The sequence below is a fragment of the Salvelinus alpinus genome, chromosome 6 (genome assembly GCF_045679555.1).
Source record: "Salvelinus alpinus chromosome 6, SLU_Salpinus.1, whole genome shotgun sequence".
NCBI classification, from domain to species: domain Eukaryota; kingdom Metazoa; phylum Chordata; class Actinopteri; order Salmoniformes; family Salmonidae; genus Salvelinus; species Salvelinus alpinus.
In genome coordinates, this window is record NC_092091.1 from 62,830,019 (window position 1) to 62,851,368 (window position 21,350).

A 21,350-nucleotide genomic window follows, 5' to 3' on the forward strand; every position below is an offset into this window, starting at 1 on the left:
TCTTGTGTCAGTCTGCAGAGGATGCAGATCCTGGGGTCAAACAGGAGAGGACTGGAGGAGAGGAGGACCCACGACCCAGCACTGACATCCAGACTGGAGCAGCAGCTGGAGTGGCACCCCCTGTAGCTACGGAGGACCTATCCACCGCCGCCAGGACCCGGCACAGCATCATGGAGGTCAGTGGAACGCGGAATGCCGTCCTTAAGTCAGAGACAGACACCAAGACTTTAACTGTAACACACAGAATCCTACACAGGATCTGACCACAGATCTGTGGCCACTGGGCTGTCCTCCTGCTCCCGGCTCAAGAGAATTTACTGGTATTTCACCAGAGCCAGAGGACGGTTCATTCCCCTGGAGATGGTGAGGCGTTAGATCATCAACACCAGTGTCTATCTTGTTCTTACACTACAGAGATGGACCCTGGCAACATGCCCTTGGTTTTAGAGGCAGAATGATCTGTCTAGAGGGGAATGAATCCAGTACAGTTGTATTGTATACTCTGAAGGTTGCCTAGATAAGAAAGGGGAGGTTGTAGTCATTGGTAGATGAAATGACTTTGACAGTGGAGGGTGACGCTCCTCCAACATGGAATGCAGATAGTCACCCAGGAGACAGACAGTCGCACTGCAAATATTTCTTAGATTACAGGGGAAGCTTAGAGATCAATCCAAATGTCCTCACCCACTCCCTTTTACATGCGTTTAGGGATCGCGAACCAGTGTCCATGTCGATGGCACCTTCCGATTCACACGGCCGTGTCCTTTTTGATCAGGTATTGACCTCAAACAACAGGGCTAGAGCCCAGACGCAGGGAGGTCGAGCAACATCAGGCAATAGTAAAGAGAAGCGGTTCCTCAGCATGTTCTGTAACAAAGGCTTTAGCTGCCTTCATAGGGTGGAGATCCACCAGAGAGTCCACACGGGTGAAACCCTTCAGCTGTATTCAGAGTCACATGCACTTCGCTCAGGCTTGCACCTTGAAGAGGCACCAGAGGGTCCACACATGGGAGAAACCCTACAGCTGCCCCCAGTGTGAGAAGAGGTTTTCCCGCCAGGACCACCTGAGGGTCCACACGGGAGAGAAGCCGTTCGCCTGTACTCACTGCGGGAAGAAGTTCTCAGAGGAGCTACCTCAGGATACACCAGCAGAATTACCATTTCACTCGATAGCTACTGACATTTAGATCAAACACTGCATTGAAGACAAAGAATAATTTTCATTGTTGTCAGCAAAACATATCCACCGATGCATTTGGAGTAACAAGAGGAACAGATTTCAGTATTGAATATTGCTGGGTAGAATATTGCATGTATACATTGTGTGATATACTTTGCTTAGTGATATACTTTGCCTTCACATTTTGCTGCCTTTAAAATTAAGTCTAAAAAGGGATTACATTGGATTTAGAAAGTTAAAGTATTGTGGTGGAAGCATCATGTACGTCACCGGCAGGGATCGGGTACTAAAAGGTCAGAGGAAACCCTGCCTCAGTTTTCTGAATACCTAACCCTGCAATAGTTGTATTTTTCACAAATTACACACATTTTAATGCCAAATACACACCAGAATGACTTTAAGAGGTGTTGAGTGATCCTGACTTAAATCTGAGACAATGTTTGAATATTGCTGTTCATCAGTTATTCCCAATCAAATTAGCTGAATTTGAGCAATTTTGCAAGAATAATTAATATTATTAATAAACAGGTAAAATAATAGAAACACTTGAGTAAATGAAGGATACAAAGTGTGTGTGTGTGTGTGTGTGTGTGTGTATACATACAGTACCAGTCAAAGTTTGGACACACCTACTCATTCCATTTAAAAAAAACTATTTTCTACATTGTAGAGTAATAGTGAAGGCATCAAAACTATGAAATAACACACACATATGGAATCGTGTAGTAACCAAAAAAGTGTTAAACAAATCAAAATATATTTTAGATTCTTCAAAGTAGCCACCCTTTGCCTTGATGACAGCTTTGCATAGTCTTGGCATTCTCTCAACCAGCTTCATGAGGAATGCTTTTCCAACAGTCTTGAAGGAGTTCCCACATATGCTGAGCACTTGTTAACTGCGTTTCCTTCACTCTTCGGTCCAACTCATCCCAAACCATCTCAATTGGGTTGAGGTCGGGTGATTGTGGAGGCCAGGTTATCTGATGCAGCACTCCATCACTCTCCTTGGTCAAATAGCCCTTACACAACCTGGAGGTTTGTTTTTGAGTCTTTGTCCTGTTGAAAAACAAATGATAGTCCCACTAAGCGCAAACCAGATGGGATGGCGTATTGCTGCAGAATGCTGTGGTAGCCATGCTGGTTAAGTATGCCTTGAATTCTAAATAAATCACTGACAGTGTCACCAGCAAAGCACCATCACACCACCTCCTCCATGCTTCACGGTACGCCTCAAAGACACAGCGGTTGGAACCAAAAATCTCACATTTGGACTCCTCAGACCAAAGGACAGATTTCCACCGGTCTAATGTCCATTCTCGTGTTTCTTGGCCAAAGCAAGTCTCTTATTATTGATGTCCTTTAGTAGTGGTTTCTTTGCAGCAATCGACCATGAAGGCCTGATTCACGCAGTCTCCTCTGAACAGTTGATGTTGATGTGTCTGTTACTTGAACTGAATCATTTATATGGGCTGCAATTTCTGAGGCTGGTAAGTCTAATGAACTTGTCCTCTGCAGCAGAGGTAACTCTGTGTCTTCCTTTCCTGTGGCGGTCCTCATGAGAGCCAGTTTCATGATAGCACTTGATGGTTTTTGTGACTGCACTTGAAGAAACTTTAAAAGTTCTTGAAATTTTACGGATTGACTAACCTTCATGTCTTAAAGAAATGATGGGCTGTCGTTTCTCTTTGCTTATTTGAGCTGTTCAAGCCATAGTATGGACTTGGTTTTTTACCAGATAGGGCTATCTTCTGTATACCACCCCTACCATGTCACTACACAACTGATTGGCTCAAACACATTAAGAAGGAAAGAAATTCCATAAATTAACTTAACAAGGCACACCTGTTAATTGAAATGCATTCCAGGTGACTACCTCATGAAGCTGGGTGAGAGAATGCCAAGAGTGTGCAAAGCTGTCATCAAGGCAAAGGGTGGTTACTTTGAAGTATTTCAAATAATTTGATTTGTTTAACACTTTTTTGGTTACTACAAGATTCCATGTGTTATTTCATAGTTTTGATGTCTACACTATTATTGTACGATGTAGAAAACTTGTGACTGGTACTGTATATGCCCAAAAAGTATTTTACGTATTGTGTTTGTACTGTGTAGGCTATATGATGTTCACAAATGTAATTTCATTACTTCCATTCAACTAGCTATTTTTTTCCGCAAGATACTTTTAATTAGAAAGTTAATTCAGTTAATCAAGTTAATGCTGATTTTTAGTTGAAACGTTGTGTGGTTATCATATGGTGTGTTTTTAATAAACACAAAATGGGACTTTTCATTCTAAGACTTCTTTTAATATACATCACATATGATCTGTATACACACAACAGCGCTTTATAACCAAAACACTTGCCAAGTGTATTGGTAAGTATCTATTTGTCAATAACAGTTGGTGCGCGATGTCAAATATTAAATAAGTCTCAAGGTATTGCTCGCATGAGGTAGAGTACCTTATGGTAAGCTGTAGACCACACTATCTACCAAGAGAGTTCTCATCTATATTACTCATAGCCGTCTATTTACCACCACAAACCGATGCTGGCACTAAGACCGCACTCAACAAGCTGTATAAGGCCATAAGCAAACAAGAAAATGCTCATCCAGAAGCAGTGCTCCTAGTGGCCGGGGACTTCAATGCAGGCAAACTTAAATCCGTTTTACCTCATTTCTACCAGCATGTCACATGTGCAACCAGAGGGAAAAAAAACTCTAGCCCACGTTTACTCCTCCCCTGCCCTCTATTTGACAAATCTGACCATAATTCAAGCAAAAACTAAAGCAGGAAGTACCAGTAACTCACTCAATACGGAAGTGGTCAGATGACGCGGATGCTACAGGACTGTTTTGCTAGCACAGACTAGATTTTTTCCCGGGATTCATCAAATGGCATTGAGGAGTATACCACCTCAGTCATCGTCTTCATCAATAAGTGCATCAACGACGACGTCCCCACAGTGACCGTACGTACATATCCCAACCAGAAGCCATGGATTACAGGCAACATCCGCATCGAGCTAAAGGCTAGAGCTGCTACTATCAAGGAGTGGGACACTAATCTGGACGCTTGTAAGAAATTCCGCTATGCCCTCAGACGAACCATCAAACAAGCAAAGCATCAATACAGGATTAAGATTGAATCCTAATACACCGGCTCTGACGATCGTCGAATGTGGCAGGGCTTTAAAACTATTACGGTCTACAAAGGGAAACAAGACGAGCTAAACGTTTTTTTATGCTTGCTTCGAGGCAAGCAACACTGAAGCATGCATGAGAGCACCAGCTTTTCTGGACGACTGTGTGATAACGCTCTCGGTAGCTGATGTGAGCAAGACCTTTAAAAAGGTCAACATTCACAAAGCTGCGGGGCCAGACGGATTACAGGGACGTCTCCTCAAAGCATGCGTGGACCAACTGGCAAGTGTCTTCACTGACATTTTCAACCTCTCCCAGACTGAGTCTGTAATACGTACATGTTTCAAGCAGACTACCATAGTCCGTGTGCCCATGGAAGCAAAGCTAACATTCCTAAATGATTACCGCCCCGTAGCACTCACGTCTGTAGCCATGAAGTGCTTTGAAAGGCTGGTCATGGCTCACATCAACAGCATCCTCCCAGATACCCTAGACCCACTCAATTAGCATACCGCCCCAACAGATCCACAGATGATGCAATCTCAATCACATTCCACACTGCCCTTTGCCACCTGGACAAAAGGAACATCTATATGAGAATGCTGTTCATTGACTACAGCGTTCAACACCATAGCTCATCACTAAGCTAAGGACCCTGGGACTAAACACTTCCCTCTGCAACTGGATCCTGGACTTCCTGACGGGCCACCCCCAGGTGGTAAGGGTAGGCAACAACACGTCTGCTACGCTGATCCTCAACACTGGGGCCCCTCAGAGGTGTGTGCTTAGTCCCTTCCTGTACTCCCTGTTCACCCACGACTGCGTGGCCAAGCAAAACTCCAACACCCTCATTAAGTTTGCAGACGTTGTCTCACCGACAACGATGAGACAGCCTATAGAGAGAAGGTCAGAGACCTGGCAGTGTAGTGCCAGGACAACCTCTCCTTCAATGTGAGCAAGACAAAGGAGCTGATCGTGGACTACAGGAAAGGGCAGGCAGAACAGGCCCCCATTAACATTGACGGGGCTGTAGTGGAGCGGGTTGAGTTTCAAGTTCCTTGGTGTCCACACACCAAGACAGTCGTGAAGAGGGCACGACAACACCTTTTCCCCCTCAGGAGACTGAAAAGATTTGACATGGGTCCCCAGATCCTCAAAAAGTTCTACAGCTGCACCGTCGAGAGCATCCTGACTGGTTGCATCACCGCCTGGTATCGTGACTGCTCAACATCTGACCGTAAGGCGCTACAGAGGGTAGTGCGTACGGTCCAGTACATCACTGGGGCCAAGCTTCCTGCCATCCAGGACCTGTATACTAGGCGGTGTCAGAGGAAAGCCCAAAGAATTGTCAGACTCCATTCACCCAAGTCATGGACTTTTCTCTCTGCTACCATACGGCAAGTGGTACCGGAGCGCCAAATCTAGGACCAAAAGGCTCCTTAACAGCTTCTACCCACAAGCCATAAGACTGTTGAACAATTAATCAACTAATCATCGTCTTCAACTTTCTACGATGTACGCGAATATAACTTGTTGTATAATCCTTCTACATCTTTATTGCTATGAAAGCATATGAATATATGTGAAAAGGACCGGCAAAAACTTTAGTTTTGTCATATGCGAAGTAGGAGCCTAGTCAAGGATGCATCATCATGCAATATTGGGACACAGCACTTTACAGACCTAGCCGTAATGGAACAAAAGTAAATCTTGAATTTGTAATTTACTTATTTTAAGAAATGCCATTGGTTTGTGGATAATAAGTCTAAGTTCTTTGATAGGATGATGTGGAATTTGTTACCGGAAATAATCACTGCCAACTGGTGAGATTAGCATAAGGCTAACGTGTGCCAGGTTATCTGATCGGACCAGCTAAAATGTAATGAAAGGGGGATATCTAGTCAGTTGTACAACTGAATGCGTCTTCCGCATTTAACCCAACCCTTCTGAATCAGAGAGGTGCAGGGGGCTGCCTTAAACGACATCCACGTCATCGGCGCCCGAGGAGCAGTTGTTTAGCGTTTTATGTGCAATTAAATCAACTATTTTAATTGGCTGATGCACATTGAGACTAAATGAATTGTTTAATGTAGCAAGTATGGCCCTTCCATGTTGTGTTTTATTATCTGTGTGTACATTGTATGTCTGTGTAATCTGTATCACCTGTCTCTTCTAGGAGGAGGAGGGTCCAGACATGGTGCTGGTGAATGAGGAGGGTCTGGGGAACCCTGAGGAGACCATGGTCATGGAGGACAGCCAGACTACACCTCCTCCTGAAACCACAGAGGAACCAGCTGAGCAGCACAGGACCACACACAGTCTCACTGAGGTGAGCCCACTGTGAACTACTGGCTGAATCATATTAGGTCAGGGCCTGTATCCACAAAGCCTTTCAGAGTAGGAGTTCTGATCTAGAATCAGTTTTGCCTTTTAGATCATGTGGAAAGATCAGCACTCCTACTCTGAGACTCTTTGCAGATAGGACACAGGTCTTGATTAATTATTTTTCTTACGTGTGGGACCATGCCTTTGAATTTAAAAACATTAGAGTGTGAAATAATCAAATCAACTCACATGTGCATAGTATCACATCAACTAACACGTTTTCATAAAAAAATTACGAAGTTCTCAGAGGCAAATAATGAAACACACAATTCTATCCCTGTTTATATATTTTTGTTGTATTATTACAATCCATATTTGAAGATGGATAGAAAAGCTATAACTAATTGGAACACAAAAGCACTAATTCAACATGGTGGAGAGAAAAACACAGCAGACAGAAGGCACAGTTTGTATTGAGATGAATGGTGTGGTGTGTGGGAAAGTGTGGCGTTGAGTGAGAAAGGAAATGGTTTCCAATGTATATCTGTGAGCAGAGGTTGTGAGAGCTTTCAATGTTGTGCAGATGAGGGATATACATTTTATAATGAATTATACATCTTATTTATTTATTGTCCTGTCATGGTGGAACTGCGTTTTAAAATAAATTATACATCTAATTTATTTATTGTCCTATCATGGGGAACTACATTTCTAAATAAATAAATAAATTAGATGTATAATTTATGGTCCTATATTGATGGAACCGTCCACAACCCTATACACCCACCTGAACGACCCAGATACTAAGGAGAAGTCCCTATCTGTTTTATGGGCTTGCTGTAAGCGGCCTGTATGCAGCCAAAATGCGGTCAGAGACCTTCTAGAGCAGCACCGCCCCCTCAAGATTCTGAGCCTGCCTGGCAGGGTTGGTCCTGCAAAGCCAGAGCCCCCTGACGGGAGAGCATAATATACAAGGAAATTCTCAAAGCTGCTAATAAGAACCTTGACGACCTTGTACCTAGCCGGTGGGGATTCCGGTGGAGTGTCCCCACCCAGGCACTGGCAGTGCTGGCAACACTAGCTGCAGTAACCCATGGGGAGGAGGGGATCACACTCGGACATTCAGAGAGGCGGCAAAATTAAATGTCTGACTGCACGGTGATGCTTGGGAATATGGTCACTACGGAGGACCATGTGTGGATGTTTCAGGGGAAGAGGGTATATCTGACCTCCATCACCTAGGACGTGACAATGGTTAATCAAATCTCCCCATTTCTGCCCATTTTTTAAAATCAGTTTTGCAGGCCTTCTCATACAGCTGCAACTGAATATGCATTCGTAAATCAAGACCTTTCTTGAGTTGGGCTCTGGGATGTTGCAACTGTTGAGAATCTGAGTCTATGGTTGTTGTGGGGGAAAGGGGTTGAGTGTGAGTGTTTGTATCCCACAACTGTAGCGAGGGAGTAAAATATGTTATGAACAATATAGGATGAATCACAATAATTGTTTGCTATAATAATAACTGCTTACCATAATGTAATTTTGGTAATAGCGAGATTGGTGAGAGGTAAAAATACTTAATAAACTGCCTACATTACTACAAATACGAATAGCTAATTTATGGAAAATAAGATACAGGATAATCTTTTAAATATATATATATGTATAAACACATACATACAGTGGGTAGAACAAGTAGGATGTCATGGCTTTAGAAGCTTCTGATCGGCTAATTGACATAATTTGAGTCAATTGGAGGTGTACCTGTGGATGTATTTCAAGGCCTACCTTCAAACTCAGTGCCTCATTGCTTGACATCATGAGAAAATCAAAAGAAAATCAGCCAAGACCTCAGAAAAAGAATTGGCGACCTCTACAAGTATGGTTCATCCTTGGGAACAATTTCCAAATACCTGAAGGGACCACGTTCATCTGTACAAACAATAGTACGCAAGTATAAACACCATGGGACCACGCAGCCGTCATGCCGCTCAGGAAGGAGACGTGTTCTGTTGCCTAGAGATGAACGTACTTTGGTGTGAAAAGTGCAAATTAATCCCAGAACAACAGCAAAGGACCTTGAGAAGATGCTGGAGGAAACAGGTACAAAAGTATCTATATCCACAGTAAAACAAGTCCTATATCGACATAACCTGAAAGGCCGCTCAGGAAGGAAGAAGCCACTGCTCCAAAGCCGCATAAAAAAAGCCAGACTACGGTTTGCAACTGCACATGGGGACAAAGATTGTACTTTTTGGAGAAATGTCCTCTGGTCTGTTGAAACAAAAATAGAACTGTTTGGCCATAATGACCATGGTTATGTTTGGAGGAAAAATGGGGAGGCTTGCAAGGAACACCATCCCAACCGTGAAGCATGGGGTGGCAGCATCATGTTGTGGGGGTGCTTTGCTGCAGGAGGGACTGGGGCACTTCACAAAATAGATGGCTTCACGAGGAAGGAAAATTATGTGGATATATTGAAGCAACATCAAGACATCAGTCAGGAAGTTAAAGCTTGGTTGCAAATGGGTCTTCCAAATGGACAATGACCCCAAGCATACTTCCAAAGTTGTGGCAAAATGGCTAAAGGACAACAAAGTCAAGGTATTGGAGTGGCCATCACAAAGCCCTGACCTCAATCCCATAGAAAATTTGTGGGCAGAACTGAAAAAGCGTGTGCGAGCAAGGAGGCCTACAAACCTGACTCAGTTACACCAGCTCTGTCAGGAGGAATGGGCCAAAATTCACCCAACTTATTGTGGGAAGCTTGTGGAAGGCTACCCAAAATGATTGACCCAAGTTAAACAATTTAAAGGCAATGCTACCAAATACTAATTGAGTGGATGTAAACTTCTGACCCACTGGGAATGTGATGAAAGAAAGAAATCATTCTCTACTATTATTCTGACATTTCACATTCTTAAAATAAACTGGTGATCCTAACTGACCTAAAATTTAATTTTTACTAGGATTAAATGTCAGGAATTGTGAAAAACTGAGTTAAATGTATTTGGCTAAGGTGTATGTAAACTTCTGCCTTCAACTGTATGTATTGTTAGGGTTCGTTCCTTACGTCCTTCTTTGTCAATCATTGGTTCATTGGTGAAATTAGCATTGACAATATCTTTAATGAAATCATTCAAAAACCTTTATCAATGCAATTGAAGACATTAGTTGACAAACAGGAACATAGCACGCATGTTTCTGAGTAAGTTCTGCCCCAAACAAAAGGTCTCAAGTTGTTTTATTAAACCAAAGTCCCGCCTTAGTGATGTCACTGACTACGTCATTACCTTTTTACTCCTGAGACCAAAACCCTACATTAATGGCTATACAAACACAGCACCATTCATAACCAACTCAACTCATTCGCTGGGTACCTCTACAAAATAAAAAGAACTAGTAATTTGGTAATTACCTTTTAACAAATCAAATTAGGTGAATAACACTATTCAACCCTGTGCTGAATGACTTGGTTGTTTTTGTATCATTGCAGGGACTGAGTTTCCCTTATCTCAGTCAAAAAATTATACTTCATTCTTGAATCAACACATATGGGATTTTTTATTTTTTATAATGAACTCTAATGGCTCCATATTGTTAGGTAATTGAATCACAGTGTTAGAGGCTTGACTGTGGTTAACATTTTATAATGTCATGTTTGTGTTTACAGTAAAGAGTTCCTTATATAAACCTTTATGCTCTTCTGTACATTTTGTGTTTACAGTCCGCAGTCCATGAGGACCTGCTGATATCCGGTGTTGCTGGCGATCACAAACCCTGGCTCCGGATCCGAACCCTGGATCAGGAGCTGTTGCTCTTCCTTCGCAAGTCGGAACAAGGACCGAACCACCACACAGAACACAACCAGTGGACAGGTGGACTGAACAACCTCAGTCCTGGTGGTCATCAGAGTTACCGAGGATCCAATCAGGGATGCAGTCTGCAGCCCAGACCCTTGTCTTCACAGTCTCAGTGCAGGGATGAAGCAGTGCTTGGGGCTGATAGACCCTCCTGTTCCTATGATACAAACACCACAGTATCCATGATGAACAGAGCAGGTCACCCTGGGCTTCAGCTTTCAGAGAGTGGTGGGAGACCCCCCCTGGTGGTAGTCTTTCAGGAAGTCTGTCTTTTCCAGGATCTCATCTACTGCCTGGTGAATGGGTTAATAGAAGATCTGGACCTGGGTCTAGCCTTCCTCAGTTACCTCATGGTTACCCCACCAATACAGACATAGTCAGGATGGGCATTCACCACGAGAGTTACCTAGCCTATAACACAGCACCCAATCTCAACAACACCCAAACAATGGCTAGAGGTCAAGGACGGAGCTCAAAGACTCCTGTTTCCCCTGGTGTCATTGGGTTACAACATGGGAGGCCGAGCATTAGGACAGACGCAGACAAGCCGTACACCTGCCCAACGTGTGGGAAGCGCTTCGCTAGGGCAGACTATTTGAGGGAGCACCAGACCGTTCACACCAAGGAGAAGCCCCTCAAGTGCAAACTATGTTACAAGAGCTTCTCCTTCCTGTGTAACCTTACCAGACATAGGAGTGTCCACAACTGGGAGAAATCGTAGCAGTGTAGCTTGAGATGCACACAGGGTATGTCTGGGATAGTTATCATGTGAAGTGTCTTGAGGTAAGAGGGTAATTAACCACACACCCTTCATTAACCCTTTGTTAACTTGTCATTTGAAACAGGCTTGTAAATACCTGTTTTCAGAGAAACAGTAAATCTAGGCTAAAACAAGGACAGTTTAATATTTACCTTACTGAGGTGATGTAGATGGAATAAAGTAATTCTATTGTTTTCTACTCTATTTTTACTATCACACTGTTCTTTCTAAACCAGTGTGCTCTCAGCTTTAAAGATACTTTTCATAGGAGATTTGATGTGTCATGTAATAAGCACTACCCTATTTCAAAGAACAGCACGCATACCTTTTTCATTTAACCATACCCTTTGGTGACTATTTAACAGTCGGATTGCCTGGAGATAGAAGCTGTTTTTCAGTCTCTCGGTCCCAGCTTTGATGCACCTGTACTGTCTCCACCGTTTAGATGGTAGCTGGTGAACAGGCTGTGGCTCGGGTGGCTGAGGTCCTTGATGATCTTCTTGGCCTTCCTGTGACACCGTGTGCTGTAGATGTTCTGGAGGGCAGGCGGTGTGCCCCTGGTGATGCGAGGGGCTAACCGCACCACCCTCGAGAGCCCTGCGGTTGCGGACGGTGCAATTGCCATACCAGGCGGAGATAGAACTTGACAGGATGCTCTCAATGGTGCATCTTAGGGGCCAGCCTCATGAGGTTGAAGAGGTGCAACACCACACTGTGTGGATTGACCATTTCAGGTTGTCAGTGATCTGCATGCCGAAGAACATTAAGTATTTTTTTTACGGGTCTATTTGTGTTTTTGTGTTATGTAGTTCCCCCCCCTTCCCTAAAATGTCTATTTTTTTATATGGTTTACCACCCTGTGCAGTAGGTGGCGGTATGCACCTCTAACAATTGTTTACAAACCGCCGTAATACCAAAGAAGACAACAGTGACCGAGAACATTATCCACGTCAGCTTTTTGTGTTATTATTTAGACGGTTATTAACACCATTTAACTGCACAGCATCACATACTTACCCCATAATTCGCGTTGGAGACAGGACTTGGTTGATATGTTATCTAGGTAACGCTAGATAGCTGCTAACAATGGCTAACGGTATGGTTTTTCACACTCAAATAGCCTCCATTATGGAGGTGCTAGCGAATGCCGCCGTGGCAGAGATCTGTAAACTCGTAGATGACGACTATGCAGTGTTTCATTTGGAAATAACTCAAAGCCAGAAAGAAAACAGGACATTGCGGAGGAAACTACAGCTACTGGAACTGAAGGTGGCACGGGAGCGCGTCCTTCCAAGTAATGTCAAGATCCTCGACCGATACAGAGGAATTGCAAGAGGTACATTTTGCAGGAAGCTGAGGCTGCTGGGCCTATCGACCCCTTCCCGTCTGCGCATGTGTGAATTCAGATGTGTTAACCAGAATTGGGTCTTGGTCCATTTTTGGATAGTATGCTATAATTCCACTGATTTATTTAGCTATTTTGCAAAGACACTATCATATTCTAACCAGCTTATTTATTTGCTGCATTTAATGTTATTTACTAATTGATAACAATATGACGCATGGAACATAACCAATCGATCTATAAATTGTACATCAAGAAGTTATGCTTAGTGTTTCATCCTTGCCAATTCCAGACAGTGAGTACGTTGACATGCACAGTAATAATTCGATATTAAACTGATTATGGCAGTAGGCCGATTATGCAATAATCATGTTGTCACGGCTCCTCCCCTTAGTACACAACTCTAAGGCTACCTCTGAAGGAGCTTGAACAAAACTACTCAAAATGGAAGACATTTTCCTCAACCAATACAACTATTACAAATGCTCCAAAAAAACACAACTCACCTGCTGTCAGTCTGGGTTCAAGGACAGGAGCCACACCCCACTATCCTCCAAAACTACTAACTAACTGGCCCTGGTCTTCGTGCAGTCACATGTGGTGGGGTTTTATGCACACAAAACCAGTGGAGTGGAAAAGACAACCAGAAACTGGCGGCCCTCCCATAACCACGGAGGTGCTCCCGAGCCGATGTAGGGGAAAAGGGAAAGGGATGCTCTACCCACGTTCACTGCCACCTAAAACAAAAACACCACAAGCCTCCTATTGACACTCGCTGATAAGCCTGAACAGGAGAGGACTCCCACCTGAACAAAACCCAGAAAAACAGTGAATTGCTTAGCTACCAAACTAACTGAACCAAAAGAACACATGGCTCTCAACGCTCTCTTCAACAAAATTGGCCCAACCAAAACATCCCCTCAAACAAAAAAATTTGGCAAACTAAACTAAACCAACCCAAGTGAAATACTATCCCGGACTAGCCCCCACTTGTCACAAGCCGGCTCATAGCCTGTGACAAAAATGAGGGGACACGAACAACAGGTATAGGCCAATTTAAAAAGGTTCTTTATTCTACAACAAACTATTAACTTTAAACTAAGAAAAGGAATGAGGTGTGAAAGTATTATAATGTAAGGTGTATGTAAAGTGCATGGATGCGTGAATCTGTGTGTGTGAACATGACTGAGTTAAAACTATGCAAAACTACAAAGGAACAAACAAATCATGAGCATACCTGGAGGAGCAGAGAGAGAGAGAAAGAGGTGATTAGTAAGCAGTTTTATACCCTGAGCCCAGGTGGCTCCAATCACTAAAAACCCTCCTCTGCCTGCAGGAGGAACCGCCCCCTGCACTGCAGAGGAGGAGCCGTGACAATGTAAACACACTATCTTAATCAGCATAATGTCCAAATCGAATTAATCGTACGGCAATTAAAATAACCTGGTTTTCTGAGCCATCTTTAATATTATTAGAGCATAATAACACCTTAATCTGCGTTTCAGCTGTGTATTTGATCTGCCATGTGCTAGCACCAGCCGAGAGAGCCTCCCTCTTTTGCGCAAGTGAAGTGAAGCCTGACCGACAGCATAATTGCATCAATTTGCTTAAGTCTGCTGTCAAACATTTTCATTATGCAATCCAACATTTTTTCCTGGATATGTGTGCAACAAAAGTTCAACATTCACCTTTTCCTACTAGTTCTGTCAAGTCTATGCATACAATATGATGCATATGTTGAAGATATCCAATGTGTGCGTGCACCACACAGAACTCTGCAACAGCAATGCTGTGAGGCAAACGCTGCGTTCCAATGGGAGTGAATGTACCTCTGTTGTCCCAAAACGCAATGACAATGTTGGTGTAATGGAGGCGTGAGTTATGAACAACTGAATGTAGTTTTCATGTTACAAACTTTACATGTCCGAACTCAAGCAAATATCCTTCTCAAAAACAACATGGTCCTGTGGTAGAACGTTTTATTTTGATTGGCAATTTTCTGCATTCATCGGGTAGCCTGATTTCAGATGTGTCCATATATAGAGGATTATTAGGGAAATCGTTGTTCTTGCAAAACATGTAAATGTTTAATCAAACTCTTATATTAATCTGTACTGTAGTCCAGAGAGGACGTCTAAATAAATAATTCCCTCGCTATGTTGATCACAACTTATTTATCTCAAAGTTGTTTTGTAGAGATCACGAGAAACAATAAATAGGAGTGGACGCATTGATGATAGATTGGGATGGTACATTTCATGCTAACATCATGCTTTCATTTGTGTTTGGAGCTCATTATCAGTTTATAAGTTAGAATGTTAGCAAGCTAAATGTCCCTTACCTTGAGCTAAGGGCTCTTGGGGCATCTAAGCCCTCGTGGGGCATTTAAACCCAGAACGAGCACGTTCCCCCAGGCTGTTTTCCACCCCCAAGACCACAGTCAATCGCATGCAAGTAACAACACAGCTACAGAGCCTTCAGCAAGTATTCACACCCCTTGACTTATTCCATATTTTGTTGTTACAGCCTGAATTTTCTCACTCGTCTACACACACTACCCCATAATGACAACGTGAAAACATGTTTTACACAACACTTTGTATACAGGACAAAAAGTGAATTGTCTTTGCCACATTCTTTGCTGTATTATTTAGTGCCTTGTTGCAAACAGGATGCATGTTTTGGAATATTTGTATTCTATACAGGCTTCCTTCTTTTCACTCTGTCAATTATGTTAGTATTGTGGAGTAACTACAATGGTGTTGATCCATCCTCAGTTTTCTCCTATCACAGCTATTAAACTCTAACTGTTTAAGTCACCATTGGCCTCATGGTGAAATCCATGAGCAGTTTCCTTCCTCTTCGGCAACTGAGCTAGGAACGACGCCTGTATCTTTGGATGATGTATCAATACACCCAGTCACGACAAAGTGTAATTAATAACTTCACCATGCTCAAAGGGATATTCAGTGTCTGCTTTTTTCATTTAATTTTATCTACCAATAGGTGCCCTTCTTTGTAATGCATTGGAATCTGTGTTTGAAATTCACTGCTCGACTGAGGGACCTAACAATTATCTGTATGTGTGGGGTACAGAGAGGAGGTAGTCATTGAAAAATCATGTTAAAAAACTTGTGACTTGTTAAGCAAATTTTTACTCCTGAACTTATTTAGGCTTGCCATAACAAAGGTGTTGAATACTTAATGACTCAAGACATTTCAGCTTTTCAATTTGTGTTAATTAGTAAATATGTTTGAAAAACACAATTCCACTTTGACATTATGGGTTATTATGTGTAGGCCGGTGACAAAAAAATCTACATTTAATCCATTTCAAATTCAGGCTGTAACAACAAAATGTGGAAAAAGTCAAGGGGTTGTGAATACTTTGAAGGCAGTGTAACTTGTCTAGTCTTGTTAGCTAGGTAGACAGCTTGTTATACAGTAACAGTCAAAAGTTTGGACACACATACTCATTCCTCATTTTCTTTATTTTTACTATTTTCTACATTGTAGAATAATAGTGAAGACATAAATTATGAAATAACACATGGAATCATGTAGTAACCAAAAAAAGTGTTAAACAAATCAAAATATATTTAATATGTGAGAATTCAAAGTAGCCACCCTTTGCCTTGATGACAGCTTTGCATAGTCTTGGCATTTTCTCAACCAGCTTCACCTGGAATGCTTTAACAACAGTCTTGAAGGAGTTCCTACATATGCTGAGCACTTGTTGGCTGCTTTTCCTTCCTTCTGCCGTCCTACTCATCCCAAACCATCTCAATTGGCTTGAGGTCGGGTGATCTGATGTAGCACTACATTACTCTCATTCTTGTTCAAATAGCACTTACACAGCCTGGAGGTGTGTTGGGCCATTGTCCTGTTGAAAAATAAATGATAGTCCCACTAAGCACAAACCAGATGGGATGGCATATTGCTGCAGAATGCTGTGGTAGCCATGCTGGATAAGTGTGTCTTGAATTCTAAATAAATCACTGACAGTGTCACCAGCAAAGCACCCACACACCACCTCCTCCATGCTTCATGGTGGGAACCACACATGCCGAGATCCGTTCACCTTCTCTGCGTCTCACGAAGACACAGCGGTTGGAACCAAAAATCTAAAATTTGGACTCATCAGACCAAAGGACAGATTTCCACCGGTCTAATGTTCATTGCTCGTGTTTCTTGGCCCTAGCAAGTCTCTTCTTATTATTGGTGTCCTTGAGTAGGGGTTTCTTTGCAGCAATTCACCCATGAAGGCCTGATCCACGAAGTCTCCTCTGAACAGTTGACGTTGAGATGTGTCTGTTACTTGAACTCTGAAGCATTTATTTGGGCTGCAATCTGAATTGCAGTTAACTCTAATGAATTTATCCTCTGCAGCAGAGGTAACTCTGGGTCTTCCTTTCCTTTGGCGGTCCTCATGAGAACCAGTTTTATGATGGCGCTTGATGGTTTTTGTGACTTCACTTGAAGAAAGTTCTTGACATTTTCCGGATTGACACACCTTCATGTCTTAAAGAAATGATGGGCTGTCGTTTCTCTTTGCTTATTTGAGCTGTTCTTGCCATAGTATGGACTTGGTCTTTTACCAAATAGGGCTATCTTCTGTAATACACCCCTACCGTGTCACTACACAACTGATTGTCTCAAATGCATTAAGAAGGAAAGAAATTCCACATATCAACTTTAAACAAGGCAACCTCTTAATTCAAATGCATTTCAGGTGACTACCTGGTTGAGAGAATGCCAAGAGTGTGCAAAGCTGTTATCAAGGCAAATGGTGGCTCCTTTGAAGAATCTCAAATATAAAATATATTTTGATTTAACACTTTTTTTGGTTACTACATAATTCCATACATGTTATTTCATAGTTGATGTCTTCACTATTATTCTACAATGTAGAAAATAGTACAAATAAAGAAAAACCCTGGAATGGGTAGGTGCATCAACTTTTGACTGGTACTGTATATGCTGGTTGTTTGCATGCATAACTGATGTTTATAATTGTAAGGGACACTTCCTGTTTTATGTATAATATTTACATTTACAGTGGGTGAGCGCCATTCCTGACAGGCTGATCAGATTCAATAGCAGTCTGAGGCAGATAAGTCAGGATTCTACCTTTGTAGGCAGTTTCATAGCTGATGCTTTTTGCAGGCAGTCTAGCAGTCAGTGCATTATGAATATGATCAAGACTGGGTGGGCTCTATTCCTGGGGGCTGATCAGATTCATTAGCCGCCTCAGACGCTGATAAGACAGGATGCTGCCTAGTAGGCTGCCTGCAAGGAGCATTACATATGAAACCGCCTCCAAGGCAGCATTCTGACTTATCAGCCTCTGAGGCTGAAATTGAATCTGATCAGCCTGTCAGGAATGGAGCTCACCCACTGTAAATGTAAATATTATCCACAAAACATTATTCCGCTAATAATTATATACATATCAGTTATGCAAGCTAACAACCAGAGTTGATAACAAGCTAGCTTGCTAACAAGACTACGTAGCTAACTAGCTAGCTCACAAGGCTAGAAAAGTTAGTTGCATTGTTCCTTGCATGCTATTGGCTGTGGTCTTGGGGCTGACATGCAGCCTGGGAGACCGTGTTGCCATTGTTCAGGGCTTAAATGCCCCGCATTGCGATCAACGCAACCACAGGGCTTCTTGATGAAGTGGTTATCGTGCATCTGAATAAATTAATGGATAATGTGTGGTACTTTTGATTATCTCGTGATCTCGACAAAATAACTTATGTCGTGATCAAGAGTAGTCGTGCTCTTGAGGGAGCTATTTAATTTATTTATATGTCCTCTCTGGACTTCCGTAAATCTGACTATCCACAATAATCACATTATTGTATTATTGTGTGTATGTAACTGTACTCGGTGTCAAAACTGTCAATAGTGTACGATATAGCTTTGAGCATTGACAGTACCTAACTTAACCACCTCTTTTCCCCCAATCACTCTCTCAGGTGAAGGACATCTCACTGGAGGCCACAGGATCTTTGGGAAGCCAGCGGGACACAATACATGGAGACATGACCAACCAATCACTGTTGATGAGGGGAGTGGAACCTCAACCCAGCATGTTATCATGATAGAGGTCAATGTAAAAGTATTACATTAAAATTACAGTACATCAAATGTGGCCAGTTTATTTCAGAAAGGCTCCCCTCAGCTATTCACTTGCTTACATGTACATCCTCATTTATCTGCCATAGGAGCGCTTGTGAGACTTCCCTATGACATTGTTATTCAATTAAACTCATGTACCGGTAATAACCACCTCTCTTGTGTCAGTCTGCAGATGCAGAGGCTGCAGGTCCTGGGGTTAAGCAGGAGAGGTCTGAAGGAGAGGGAGACCCAGGGCAAAGCAGAGACATCCAGCTTGGAGCAGCTGGAACGCCCCCTGTAGCCACGGAGAACCCCACCACTGCCCCAGCGCCCCCCAGGACCCGATGCAGCATCATGGAGGTCAGTGGCACGCCGAACGCCGCCCTCAAGTCAGAGACAGACACAGAAACAGAGACTTTAACGGGGCTATTGCGACTGGACTGTCCTGCTCCTCTCTCAGAGAATTTACTTCATGGGAACCTAAGCCCGAGGACAGTTCTATCCCATCAGGACTCAGGTGACTCGTTACAGGCTGGCAATGATCCATCCTGTTCATATGCAGCAGAGACAGAGATGATACCTGCTGACATGCCTGTGGGCTTAGATACACAGACTAATCTAATGAGAGGAGACTGGAACCAGTACAGTAGTAGTGTATACTCTGAAGGGTCCCTAGATAAGAAAGGAGAGGGCCTGATCGTAGATGAAGTGACTGTGAAAGTGGAGGATGACGCTCCTCTGACATGGAATGAAGACCAGACTCATTTAGGAGGACACTCGCAGGGCAACACTAGTGACTTCTTAGACTACAGGGAAAGCTTAGAGACCAATCTAAATGTGTTCAGGGATCGTGACCCAGTATCCACGTTGATGGGACCTTCTGATTCACACGGCTGCGTCCTTTTTGATCAGGTGCTGAACTCAAATGACAGGACTAGGGCCCAGGCTCAGGGAGGGGGAGCAACATCGGACAATAGTAAAGAGAAACGGTTCCTCTGCATGTTCTGTAACAAAGGCTTCAGCTGCTCCCAGAAGGTGGAGATCCACCAGAGGGTCCACACAGGAGAGAAACCATACAGCTGTACCCATTGTGATATGCGATTTGCTGAGGCTGGCAGCCTGAAGAGGCACCAGAGGGTCCACACAGGGGAGAAACCCTTCAGCTGTATCCAGTGTCATATGCGCTTTTCCCACTCGTCCAGTCTGAAGAGGCACCATAGGATCCACAATCCTACAGCTGCCCCCAGTGTGAGAAGAGGTTCTCCCACCAGAACCAGGTGAAAATGCAGCTTAAGGTCCACACGGGAGAAAGACCGTTCGCCTGTATCCACTGCAGGAAGAGGTTTTCAGAGAGGAGCTACCTCAGGATACACCAGCAGAGTAACCATTCCACTCGATAGCTTCTGACGTTTAGCTCAAACCCTGTATTAAAGACAAAGCTTTATTTTTATTGTTGTCAGCAGAAAAGACCCACAGATGCATTTGGAATTAAGAAATTAACAGATTTCAGTGTAAAATATTCCTGGGTAGAATATTTCATCCAGACATTGTGTGATATATAAGCCTAAAATGTCTGTTACATATTGTCTTTGTACTGTGTAGGCTATATGATGTTTACAAATGCTTATTTCATTACTTCCATTCATCTACTTTCCCAAGATACTTTTAATGGTCAAATCTATGCGGTTTATCAAATTCATGGAGTTTTTAGTTTAGACATGTGTATGTGTGGTTTTCATATGGTGTATTTAACACTTGTTTATTTAATAAATACAAAATGGGCCTTTTCATTCTTAGACTTTCATTGAGACTCGTTTTGGCCCTGTACTCCAGCACTTTGGATTTGAAAATGACTGAGGTTAATATGTAGAATGTCAGCTTTTATTTGAGCGTATGTATTTTCATCCTTTTAATCAACCTTTTAGAAATTACAACACTTTTGGTACATAGTCCCCCCTTTTTAAAGGACCAAAAGTATCTGGTCAAATTCACTTAAGTGTATTAAAGTAGTCAAAAGTTTAGTTTTTGGTCCCATATTCCTAGCACGCAATGATTACATCAAGCGTCTGACTCTACAAAATTATTGAATGCATTTACTGTTTGTTTTGGTTGAGTTTCAGATTATTTTATGCGTCTAACTTTAGCACTCATTATTCAAGATTCATTCAGGACTATCTGTAATTATGGTAGCATCCACATGAATGTAGAAGTGTTGAAAGACAACCAAAACAAACAACAAATGCATCCAACAAGTTTGTAGAGTCACAAGCTGGATGTAGTCATTAGAGCACGATGAGCCAAGTAAAGGCCCCCTGGCCAAAACCTTCTCTAACCCGGACGACGCTGGGCCAATTGTCCGCCACACTATAGGACTCCCGATCACGGCCGGTTGTGATACAGCCCGGGATCAAACCCGGGTCTGTAGTGACACTTCTAGCACTGCGCCACTCGAGAGGCCAAAATGGGACTTTTCATTTGAAGACTTTTAGACCCACATACTAACAAACACCTACTGTACACGTCAAAATAGTTTAGTCAGGTTTGTCTGATGGTTACTTATCATAGCCGACTTATATTTACCCACAACGTTATATTTATGTCCACCATGAT

At 42.8% G+C, this 21,350-nt stretch overlaps 2 protein-coding genes across 4 annotated transcripts in view; both read left to right on the forward strand.

Moving 5' to 3' along the window:
- Nucleotides 1-21,350, forward strand: part of LOC139577673 (uncharacterized) — a 39,641-nt gene that overhangs the window by 16,024 nt on the left and 2,267 nt on the right. For 2 of the 3 annotated variants that reach the window (XM_071404833.1, XM_071404834.1), the window contains exons 7-9: nt 12-176; nt 6,501-6,653; nt 10,377-11,466. The exons of the other annotated variant lie outside the window; for it this stretch is intronic. In XM_071404833.1, coding sequence (XP_071260934.1) covers nt 12-176; nt 6,501-6,653; nt 10,377-10,889 — 831 coding nt within the window. In that variant the 3' untranslated portion in view covers nt 10,890-11,466. Of the gene's footprint in view, nt 1-11; nt 177-6,500; nt 6,654-10,376; nt 11,467-21,350 lie in introns of those variants that run through there. 3 annotated transcript variants of the gene reach the window in all.
- LOC139577689 (uncharacterized) lies at nt 12,174-20,530 on the forward strand. The gene is made up of 3 exons (XM_071404865.1): nt 12,174-12,608; nt 18,599-18,729; nt 18,927-20,530. Exons 1-3 carry the CDS (start codon nt 12,359-12,361, stop codon nt 20,019-20,021), a joined length of 1,476 nt encoding a protein of 491 aa, XP_071260966.1. The 5' UTR covers nt 12,174-12,358; the 3' UTR covers nt 20,022-20,530.

What these genes read in the sequence shown, in the direction of transcription:
- LOC139577689 (XM_071404865.1), top strand. Translation starts at nt 12,359, where the DNA reads ATGGCTAACGGTATGGTTTTTCACACTCAAATAGCCTCCATTATGGAG. An exon ending in ATACAGAGGAATTGCAAGAG is followed by an intron (nt 12,609 to 18,598) that starts GTACATTTTGCA and finishes TCACTCTCTCAG; the next exon opens with GTGAAGGACATCTCACTGGA. An exon ending in AGCATGTTATCATGATAGAG is followed by an intron (nt 18,730 to 18,926) that starts GTCAATGTAAAA and finishes CTCTTGTGTCAG; the next exon opens with TCTGCAGATGCAGAGGCTGC.